Below are 11,546 nucleotides of genomic sequence, written 5' to 3'. Positions count from 1 at the left end.
GTCCAATTCAATTTTGCTACTAATACTAATGATCTGATATCAGTAGATTTTATTCAGTTATATGTTTTTTTAAACCAGAGATCTTCAACAGGTGGTCTGGGTCCTCAGTTATTGGGGGGGGGGAGATCTGCATCCACAGATACAGTTAGTTAAGTTTCAAAGATTCACTGTTCTAAATGTATGACTAACATTAAAACATGATGTATAAATATAAATGAATATGTCAATAATTATTATTTTAGTACCTTAATATTGTAGGGCACCATAAAAAGGTATGAGTAAAGGCTTTAGGCCGGCCTACACATTATTGTAGGCACAATTTAACATGCATCTCGATTTGATATACGTAGTAGGGGGTCCCTGCTCCGTCTCTCTTTCAGGTTAGGGGTCCTTGACCTAAAAAGCGTTGAAGACCCCTGGTCTAAACAAAGCAGAGTGAGTCATGAATTCCACAACCAACAAACCACATAAACTTGACACAACCTCTGAAGCAGTACGAACATATTTCCTCTTTTATTTACATTCCTTTTCAAATGTTAACATTTTTCGCTATAACTTTTGATCAGGTTGGCATTTGTTCTCATTAAAATAAATTGGCACGAGTAAAACATATGTAGACAAAAGTTTATTTACACCATACAACATTTTGTTTTTTAAATATTTTATACAGAGCTGCAGATGAGAGAGCTTGCTGGGATCCTTCAAGCATATTCTGCAGTATTAAAGTTGTGAAATATATTATTTATATAAAAGTGAGTATTATCTTTATTGCATTTAAAGCAATGAAGAATGTAGCTTGACAAACATTCATTTTAATATGACAGAAAAAATCCTCTTTGCCTCCCATGTTTTATATTATAAAGTAAAAAGTGTAGTAATGGCCAAACAGACTGTTATAAACTTTTTAAAAACCTGCATAAATATATACATTGTGCTCCCGGGTCCAGTTTTATGAAATCAAAACTAGACCCAATGAAGCTGGGACGACATGGCATGTCATTTGCTTTGTGGGGTTTCATCTTGAGATATTACCTTTTTTAGCCAATTCTTCAACAGATAATTTGAAACACATGATGGTAAATATTGTACACCAGGCTGCCCCACACTAAGTACACTAGTGAGAATACAAAAAGTAACACTGATGTTTTTTTCCCTTTTTTTCTTTTTTCTCTCTCCTCAGTCCTTATACTTTATTGGCACATAATGTCCCTGCCACACTCGTATTATCCAGATATGTATGCCAAGGCTGTTAGAAAAGTCTGTTGCTTTATTCAGTGCAAAATACATCTCTTTCTCCTCCTTTTCTAGTTTGCATTTTCTTCTTCTTCACCCTCTAGACCTCTGTTTGGAAGTCTCCCTCCTGGACATCTAAGGGTAAGTTGACACACTTTTCCCACTCTGCAGGCGTCATCTCCAGTGAGTCCTTGGTGTCAGATTCTAGTACATTCATAGTGGCGTAATTCTGGTACTCACAGGCTGGATTGTAGCTCTCCCATGGGTTCTTGTTTGGCATTGCCTTGTCCTGTGAACATGGCCAGTGGGGTGTGATATTAGTGGCATGACATCCTCTGCACTGTTTTTTTTTATTTTTCAAACGAAAAAAACAAAAAACATTTCCAGTCAAGTCAGTTCATTTGTAAGGGCATTGTATGAATTCCTACCCATTGCTAATTGAAAATAATGGATTAATGCTTGTGAAAAGCATCACATAACAAAGGATAATGGTAGTGTATTAAATGTGACCATGCTTATCATGGAGTTATAACTGAGTTGTGTTTTCCCCAAGCTAAAAAAACTGGTGCACTACTGTACTGTAGATGGGCTTCATGTGTGAGCCATTCATCAGAATGGGCTCTCATCGACAGTCCCAAAGACACTATCGCGAATAAGAGAGAGAAGCTGCTCCCAGTCAGGGAATATAAAATGGATACTAATGTCTGCAGCCAGCTCTGCAGTAGGGGGGAAGGGGGAGGGAGAACGTACAGTAGTTTTCTATACAAAAATATCTTGCACTGTCAACTAAGCATTGGGAAGGAAATTACATTGTGCTGCAGAGGTGATTGAAATGTTAGTGAAAAAAAGGATTACATGCAGCCAAAAGGCTGCTGCGTAGCTGACTTTGTCTAAAAATCTGGCTGTGTTTGGTCACATGCCCAATTTCTATTTGTTACTTTTAATACAAGACAGGACCCACCCCTCAAAAACACACACACACACACACACACACACACACACACACACGCACACACAAACAAAAACACACCCCAGTTGCTGTAAGAGAACAACGAATTTAAGGTCATATTTTTACTGATGTTGATAGGTTAAATAATCTGCCATGCATTAATGGAAAAATGATGGGGTTGCTAAGTAGATAGATGTGCATGTAAATAAAAGTGCATTCATGGCCTTGCATTGGAATGGATGCACTCTATTGCAACAAGATTACCAAAGGTCTTCCTTCCCTGAGACTGGCCTTGTAGAGAAAATGCTTCTGTGCTTTTAAGGGGCACCCCCCTCCCCTCCCCCCGCCAGCTGCTGGACGGCCCACTATGTATAGGAAGGTTCCTCTAACCCTTTAGCTACATACTGTAACCGCTCATTTGCACAATCACACATTACGTGTCCTGCACCGGATATTTCTATGGGGTATTTTGATGTCGCTCTCTTTAAACGGCTGAATGCCACCCCCCTGGTTGCCTGTTACTCACCATGCTGCCCATATTTGGTATGTCTCGAAATCGATCCAGGGTTTGAAATTTCTGATTCAGTTCCTGGAACAGCTCCATGTGTCTTTTCCTGGTGTGCATGACTTTCTGCAATGGCAAGGGTTTTTTCTTTGGTATTAACAGCCAATAATGGAAATGCATCTTCCTCTCCACCCCCTCCAACTCTGATCAATTTGTCAGTGTCATGGTAGTTTACTTATAGGCCAGGTTTGAAACAAATCTACTTGTCTCTGCATATAATGACTGCCAAAATAAAGGAAACGCCAAGATAATTAAAATTAGGGTGACAGGTGACACCGAACGCCTTCCCTATTTTAATATGCAATGTCTGGAGTATCTAGATTAAATATAATTATTTAGTGGCAAATTGCCTTATATAGAGTTTTGTTGGTGTAAGGGAAATCCTTATAATCAAACCTTGGCACAAACTCCCATTTTAAAGGTGGGTGTGCAGTGGAGCTAAAACAAAATGCACCCCACGCCAAAATCGCTGCCAGAAGCTTCATGTTTCCTTTACTTTGAAAGTGCCTACGATATATATGCAGTAAAGCCTGCTTTAATAATGCAGATGAAATGCTAAAACCTGCCAAAGGGGGTTTTGATATGTGTTTGCAAGCCAATATAATAATAATCATTGTTGAACCAGTGGTAAAATCAGATGTGAAATGTGCAAATGACTTTAAAAGCATACATTTTTGGAAATCAACGTATAGCTAATGGATGTGTAGGAGATGAAGAAGGACAAAATGTAGATGAGAACTGTTGCCCTGTTTGTCAGTTGACAGCCTTGCTTTTACTGTAACTACACAGCATGTCAATAAATTTTGTTAAGTCAAGGCTACTCCAATAAGCTTAAGAGGTACTACTAAATCAAATGACAAACACAACTGGAAAAAAGTGGCTTTTATCTGCACAAAAAAACAAGATGCATGTACTAGGGAAATACACTTTTTTTTTACGTACCTCAAAGTCCAGATCAGAATATCGCGACTTTCGTCTCTGTGAAAATAAAAACGAAGGTATTAGGTTAATCAGTTCATCAGTTTCATAATATACACACATTAATAAAGGATGTATGGCATATTTGAGGTGTTGGTTGCAGCTCTGTATCCTCTGCGCTTCATCCACATGAGCATATGTACCTCTAAGGAGCTCATAGATATTGTCGACCCTGTCTCACTCCTAGAAAGCCCCGCAGATTCCTCCATCTCAGCGAGGAAGTTCTTAACAGCCGTGCGTGGTTCAAAGGGGAGGTTTTGCATCTGTTCCGGAGCGCTAGGATACTGCTGCTCCAGGTTCACATTCATGTGGTCCATGCCTGATGGGCTGATATTGAAGTCAGGACTCATCTTGTAATGCATCAGCCTCTCGTGTGGCAGCGTATCCATAGTGATGTTCATCTTGGTGTCCTCTTTCAGGAGGGTGGGCATGTTGCCCGACCCCGATCCCGCTGCAGCAGAGGCACGAGGCATGACTATGTAGTCCGTCTCCATCATCTGGCCCTGCAACGAGTGGCCCTCCATGTCATGGCCAACCATGTCATGGTCGCTCTGGCGCATGGCATCGTCGGTGCACAGGTAAACAGTGCGGCGCATGTCAGCGTTGCTGTCGGCCATGCACTGCTCTTTCAGATCACCCACTCCCATCGGCATGTGCAGAGCTGATGGCTGCTGGATAATCACTTTGGAGATGATGTTGCCAGGCAACGTGGAGTAATTGAGGCCCTCAGGGATCTTCTCATCCTCCTCATCATTGAGGGAAATGCGGGACAGGGTGCCTGTTATGGTGGCTGCGCGGCAAGAGCCCATGTCTTTGTGGAGTGCTGCAGGGCAAAGTGATACAAGGATTAGTTGTATTTTCTTAGTAATGAAAGTAGTCTCACAGTTTGTCTAAGATTATCCAACATAGTACTAAAAGAACAAGAGAATGCAAATCAATATGAACCAATTCTCAAAGGATTTGGTTCTTCAATGGGAAAACTAATGGCGGGACAAATGTAAATTTGTCCCGCCAGCTGTAAATATGCTCTGAGTGTGACATTAAACCTAAATGCAGTGGGACACAACAGCCGGTATCTCTATAAATGAAGAAGTATGGCTACATTCCCTCCCTGCCATACAGCATGTAGGATCCTAACCTTGTAACGCACCAAATATTATATAAGAAACAGCCGCTACCTATATAAAAATACCTCCTGATTATAAGAACACCCTGTCCTCCCTACTGAGCATTTTAATCTTTGCCTCATGAATCAGAACTTGTATGAGCCGCGGAAGTAAATCTTCCCGAAATGAGACCCATAGCACCTACGCACCTATTCTATGACAGCGTCAACATGTTAATGAAAAACATAATTACAACGTGTGACTGCCAGAATATGGGAAAAGCTGCCGTTATTCACATTTGTTGCTGTAAAGTGAATATCCAACAGCTCCTTTATGCACTGTTTTGTTCTCAGATTAAAGTCAGTGTTTTGGTAAATGTGAAAAAACTCCTGTGAGGATTTTTAATTGTGTTGTAACCTCAGCTATTTTGCACTGTCTAATCTCTTTGGGGTTTTTTGCTTTTTTAAATGCAAGGCAAGGAGAATCTTGGTAACAAGAGACCATCTGTTCTTTACCTGATCTGCAGGCGATGTCCACGTCTTTCTCAAAGTCCGTCTGCAGGCAGAAGACAGTTAAATCAGTCAGTATTGCTAAAGAATAAAGCCTTTTTACTTTAAACTGTGTATAGACAAAACAAGAGGCATCTTTGTATGTAAAAGCCAACTGCAAGATTAGGATCAATAGTATATATTATTAAATCTATTACATTTTTAAATGCTTTAGGAATCCTAACAATATGTCAGTAACACATCTATGGAAAAAAATGCAACTGCAGCAGCTGGGAAGTATTTTGTGCTCGCTGCTAATGACTGTATTGAACCAGGGGGCCTTGACACCTTTGTGCTATCATGAAAACGATTTCACTCTGAGGGGCATTAGAATACTAATGGCATATCATTGTTATGATCTGCCAGTGGCGTCGTTGTGCTAGATGAAGAGGGCTGGTGTCCCATTTCAAAGGTCAGGTTGGTAACAGTCCTCCATTACCCTGGGAGAGGATATGAGAGGGATGCATGGCAAACATGGACAGTAAGTTCAATCAAATGGAAATAAAGGATTGGGCTGAGGGCCTGAGAAAACCAAAGGGAACTAATGCCATTTATCAGAGGACCAAATGTCTACCCTGCATGTAATTGCAGCTTTGCAAAGCGTGTGGAATTATAAACCAATGGGAAACAATGCCTCATGTTTTAGAGGCCATATTAAACTGAATAATAATGAAAAAAATGCATTAAGAGTAAAAGTTAAATCAAGGTCAATGGAGAACAAGGAGGTTTGCATGTGTATTATAAATAACCAGGGAACATTGGGTCTTCTTAAAATATACAGGATCTAATGGGCACAGATAACAGGGGGTAACTGTGCCTACCATTATCTGAGCATGCCCATTAGGGAAGGTTCCTGTTGCATCACCACTGATTGGGTCTTGGCAGTTTCTGAGCCGACATCTGAAAGCATCTTGGACCTAAGGACAGGGTGGGGGAGGGTGGGGGGTCATGATGTTAAATCATCTTCAATTGTATCTAAGCAAATGTACTCCCTGCAACATTGTACATAAAATAAAAACAGATGTATTGTACGGATTGTATCGCCAAGTATCTCCAAAAGTTGATTGGTAAAAGAAACATGACTTAAAATGATCCTCTACCTCTTTCCGTAGGATACAGTGCACCATCACAATGACAAAACCCTGCAGCGAGTCGAAGACGGCAAAAAGGATCTGAAAGAGGATGGAGCGCTTGTCCGTCATGGCGAGCACTGCAGACATCCAGGTCAAAGCCAGCAGAGGTAGGACGACACAGGAACTCCACAGGGACGCCCTGAGAACAGGAAGGGAGCAAGAAAGAAATAAAAGCAAGCAAACTGAGGTAGATAACACAATAAGGTCTGGAGTGAAAAGCAGCAGGGCCTTTTTTTTACTCCAGGGGTTGAATGTGTGTAATGTAAGCTTACTGTAAAATACACTTAACATCGCATGTTCACATGAAAAAAAAAAACATTCCTAGACTGTAGATCTGATGAACTGTTGACTGGGAACATCAGTTTATGCTGCAGTGGACTACAAGGTTTAAATTGTGGAGGTGGACACGCTGTACATGCAGAGACTCCCTGTAGCATCGTCTTATTGATTCAGAGACACTGACAGGCACTTACATTGCATTGCTAGCTGTAGTTGCTGATAAAGCAGTTGTTGATACAACACCACATTTGGCACACTTGAGAGTTAATCCTGTATGCGGCTCACTCATCTGTCTGTGGGACATAGAGACAACAGCATGACAAACAACGCTAACAGCCACTACCCAGACTTTAAATTATCCCCCGCCATATAACAGCAGACACATCCAATGTGTGTGTGGGCGTTGATTTTCATCTTGGACTGATTCTGCCAAAGAAATATGAAGCCATGTCGTTCCCGAGAGAGATCTGACCTCTTTATGTTCATGCCTCAAATTGCCTTTCAACCACCAGAAAAAAGAAGGTCTAACTCCCCATATGTGTGTACAAAACAAATCGAAGTATATTTGTATTTTTGCATGAAAAATGTTTAGAAGAAAAATGAGGTACTAACAAGGACGTGCTGTCATACCCTGCTCGATGCTTCAGCTTCTTGTCCAGTATGCCATCTCTGGACACGAGCTTATTAAACACCAAGATACCAATCACCATGTTGACCTGTCAATACAAAAGGGACAGGAATATTTGAATTTCAATAACTAATTTGCAACAAGATTATTTCAAAACCAATGTTAAATCTATTGTTTCATTTCCCAGAATGACAGTAGTGGATCATTTAATGTCATTATCCCCCGGGGCGTTTCTTTTTTCTCTGCCTGGACTGAGCTTTGACCTCTACCTTCTATTGTTTGCTCATCTGTGACATTTAGCCAATGGATGAGGCATGCTCTGGATACTTTGCCCAGCACAACAGCCTTAAGAAAAGATCTGCTTGTCAAGAAACACTTGTCATCTCAAAGGCACCTTCTCCTGTTACAAGCAGCACCTAGGCTACCATGATTCACAGCAGCTGGGTAGAAAATTCTTCAAAATATTCAAATCCCTCTAGTTGAGATAAAGAGCTCATTAAGTATTTATATAAATACATAGCGGGACGTTTTTATTCGACACACTTTGTGTCTGTGAGACATCTTTTTATGGTTTTACAGTATCAACAGTGATAACAGCAGTATGGTGTTCATTTTTCACAGTGGAGAGGGTTGTTTCTGCCATTTTCGCAGAGATTATCTTGTGTTCCTCGGAGGTTCATCACAAATGAAAACGACAGCACAGCAAGACTTCAAGTCTCCGTGCATCTAAAGCTCAAACTAAGACGTTTAGTCGTTTTGAAAAAGAAAATCTGAAATCACTTTATTTTAAATCCCACCACAGAACAGAGGTTTAACAATGAAACATATCACTCAGTGCTCGATGTCCTCTGTCCCTCCGACTCAGACTTAGTGATTTGCATAATCACATTCTTTGTGTAATTTTCTCTGTACAACAATGTAAATACAAGATGATTAAAATACCCCAGTATATTAGATTTGGAACAAATTTAATGCATAAATACTTCATAACCTCCCAGCTACATGGAGCACCATTACGGCAAATGAAAGTGAATTTCTTGAGCACATTGCCTGATGGGACGCTCATTACTTTGACTTTGAAAGCAGAGTATGTTCCTCCTGTTAGGCATTTTTATAGTAACATTGTGTAGAGTTTTAACAATTTGTACCACATTGATACTGTAAATGTCTCATTATTCTTGTATTATTATGATAATTATTTATAAGCTTAGTGTCTTGAGGTGAATTGCTTGCACAGGATAACTGTATACTATATACTGTATAGGTGATGACCCAAATTGTTTTTGTTTTTTTTTCTTTGTTGCACAGTAAATCTACATTTCCCTTGTGTTCAAACTGGACATCTGATGACTTAAACATACCAGAACAACAGCAGCTGCAGGTCCGACAAAGGCATACAGGAGCCCACCCTCCAAAGACAACCAACAGCTGTAGGGTAAGCAGGGAAAAAAACAGTTAACTCCCACCAAGACATTAACATCCAAGTTAATGGTGCACACCAGCATACAATTGTATTTCCCTCAATTGTCAGGGGAGAAGTGCCATATGCTGTAACTCTATTCAGAAAGTTTCACAGGGTAATAAAATGCTAAAGAGATTTTAAGCAGTGTTTATGCATCTGGTATCCAGCAGGGATACAACTCACACAAAATTGGGGTCTTGCTGCGCTATTTTCAAATTTGATTGGGTTCAGGGGACTTTGTTTATGGCACTACTTAGGATACGTAAGCCACTGCAGAAGAACTTAATCATTGAGTGTTACCATGAACCCACTGTAATGTGTGTACACTAAATAATAAATACTGATGCCAAAAAAAAACTTACTATAAACGTGTCCCATAGCCCTTTGTTTTGGTGAATCCCATTGAAACAGCAACCACTAAAGCTGGTAATCCTTAAAAAGAAAAAACAATCAATAGTTACTCAAGCAGTTCTTGTTCTTGTCAGAACTCGAACTTTACTGCAGAAAAAGCCTCTGTGCCTTGCAGTCATTTAACAAAATGCAGCTAGATTCACTCCATTAGAAGCTACAGTGTACAATCATCTGAGCGATATGATCGACTATGTGCATTTCAATATTTCAATCAACATGCTGTACAGTATTCCATTAAGGAGCAGAAGAGAACAGACTGTACTGCACTTTGACAAAATGGCAGCAGTGCATCGAGTCCAGAAAACCATGTAGGGAAATTTAATCACTGTACTATAAGAAATTTCACAGCCCTCCACACACATTTTATACGAAGGGATTTTTTTTGCTGTATGGCTCCTCATTATAGATCTGTGTAATGGATTCGGTCCCTACTACTGTGTGCTCAGAATATTAACACGTTTTTTCCTCTCGGAGCAGCGCAGGCAGGTGCTATTGAAGTAATCAGTTTCCTGGGGGCACGAGGCAAAGACCCTGTGGCCATCCTGTGCCTCTCTGCAGTGCTGAAGAGGTAAAGAGTGCCGAGTGTACACAAGCATCTCATGAATCACCGCGCCAGTAACAGCCTGGTGGAGACGCTGCACTTCAAACAAGTTGAATTAAAATACAACAGGTACCGCGTGCTGCGTGTCGCTTTGGAAATCAGTGTGACAAATTTCGTTTGTCTTCTGTCTGAATACATGTGGGGATGTGTAGGGGATTAGAGTCATTTTCTTTTCAACTCATTGAATGTGTAAACAGCGTTCGCATAATGTAACGCGTTTTTATTTCCATACAGAAAAATATTGATTATCTTACTGTATTTATCATCAAATTTTCTGTTATGGCGTTTTTGAAAACTCTATGTGAGTGTAGAACAGCCTTTGTTCGTTTTTTTCTTTTTTTTTTGCAGCAAGCAGTGGCACTGCAATGACTAAGAGAGCCTTGTTTGTTGCTAGGTAACAAGAAGAATGAGTGTGGGCTCTTTCATAATCAAATTGATTTTTTTAAAGGAGAGATTTCTAGCAGTCTGTGAGAAAGAACCCTTTGGACAAGGATTCAGACATTTATGAAATGAAGAAAAAATCTTTCAATTTTGATACAGATTTTTTCTGCTGCCTGTGTTTAGTTACAGATATGTAAAATAATATTTTTTGTTTTTTGTGATGTGACAATTAAGTGCAGGCAACACTGCGTGGGAGACAGGGGAAACTTGGTTATCTGACACCCATCTTGATTAAAATCTGTCGCGATCTGGGTAATAAGAAAGATTATATCGGTTCCTACCTGTATTTCATTTGTGATACATATCAATGTTACAAAGGATTGAACATTAGACTTTTGAAAGGATCCCAGAATATGGTATGATATAGATTTACAGATTTATAATCGTACAGCATCGCTTATGAATCCACTACATTTTACCTTTGCAAATATTTCATTCTCCTGAAGTCTATTTCTAAAGGGTTTTATATCAAATGTATTTTGCTGCTCAGCTCACACCGTCTTTATCAGACATAAGGTCATTGTAACATTGCTATGGGAGAGCCACACCAGTCTGTCTCCCCCCCGCTGCTCAAGGCCGGTCCATTCACCGGGCCCTCAGAGAGTTTGATTGGAGTACAAAAGCATCGCAACAAAGAGCCTGATAGGATGAAGATCTGGCTGTCCCACAGAGAAGATGAGAACAGCGGACGGAAGAGACATACTGTACAGACACTTGGATAGCCACCTTGGCCTGAGACCTTGAGAGAAAATGGCAGCTGTGAGAAAAGATGGGAGATAATGAAGAGATTTAGGAAACATGCTGCTAACTTACCCCAGCCCAGACACAGAAAGCGCTTGCGGATGAGTCTGGTCCGGACCTTTCCTGTCACCGCCATGTAGGACTGCCAGGCCTCTGTGAGGACCCAGCAGAACGATGCTAGGAAGAAGAAGTGCAGGAAGGCTGTCGTCATGGTGCAGACACCCTATTGATACAAGAAAATAAGGGTCGGAGATTAATATATCCATTGGCTGTGGGTTCAGACTTAGCTTCACATTCACAAAAATGCAGTTTACAGTAATAGAAAAGAATTACCCTAAACACAGCTTATATAAAACTGTTGCTGCAACATGATAGTGCAAATAAAAACAAATGCAGACTCTATCAGATTCCACTAGTACGGATTCCTGCAAATCGATTTTATTGATATTACTTTATTTCCTTGAGCTATTC

General features: G+C 40.3%; 1 protein-coding gene across 14 annotated transcripts in view; it reads right to left on the bottom strand.

Annotated features, from left to right (window-relative positions):
• Positions 1 to 486: 486 nt before the first annotated feature.
• Positions 487 to 11,546, bottom strand: part of adgrb3 (adhesion G protein-coupled receptor B3) — a 111,673-nt gene continuing 100,613 nt past the window's right edge. For 5 of the 14 annotated variants that reach the window (XM_032540580.1, XM_032540581.1, XM_032540590.1 and 2 more), the window contains 12 exons: positions 11,148 to 11,298; positions 9,244 to 9,313; positions 8,781 to 8,847; positions 7,404 to 7,507; positions 6,986 to 7,084; positions 6,480 to 6,651; positions 6,201 to 6,296; positions 5,347 to 5,386; positions 3,869 to 4,548; positions 3,690 to 3,725; positions 2,709 to 2,813; positions 487 to 1,573 (listed from right to left, as the gene is read on the bottom strand). In XM_032540580.1, coding sequence (XP_032396471.1) covers positions 1,334 to 1,573; positions 2,709 to 2,813; positions 3,690 to 3,725; positions 3,869 to 4,548; positions 5,347 to 5,386; positions 6,201 to 6,296; positions 6,480 to 6,651; positions 6,986 to 7,084; positions 7,404 to 7,507; positions 8,781 to 8,847; positions 9,244 to 9,313; positions 11,148 to 11,298 — 1,860 coding nt within the window. In that variant the 3' untranslated portion in view covers positions 487 to 1,333. The remainder of the gene's footprint in view (positions 1,574 to 2,708; positions 2,814 to 3,689; positions 3,726 to 3,868; positions 4,549 to 5,346; positions 5,387 to 6,200; positions 6,297 to 6,479; positions 6,652 to 6,985; positions 7,085 to 7,403; positions 7,508 to 8,780; positions 8,848 to 9,243; positions 9,314 to 11,147; positions 11,299 to 11,546) is intronic. The other 9 variants (XM_032540584.1, XM_032540585.1, XM_032540583.1 and 6 more) reach the window with 8 other exon arrangements.

Source organism: Etheostoma spectabile, chromosome 17 (genome assembly GCF_008692095.1).
Source record: "Etheostoma spectabile isolate EspeVRDwgs_2016 chromosome 17, UIUC_Espe_1.0, whole genome shotgun sequence".
NCBI lineage: Eukaryota > Metazoa > Chordata > Actinopteri > Perciformes > Percidae > Etheostoma > Etheostoma spectabile.
Note: the sequence above shows the minus strand (reverse complement) of the source record. Positions and strands in the feature narration are given on the sequence as shown.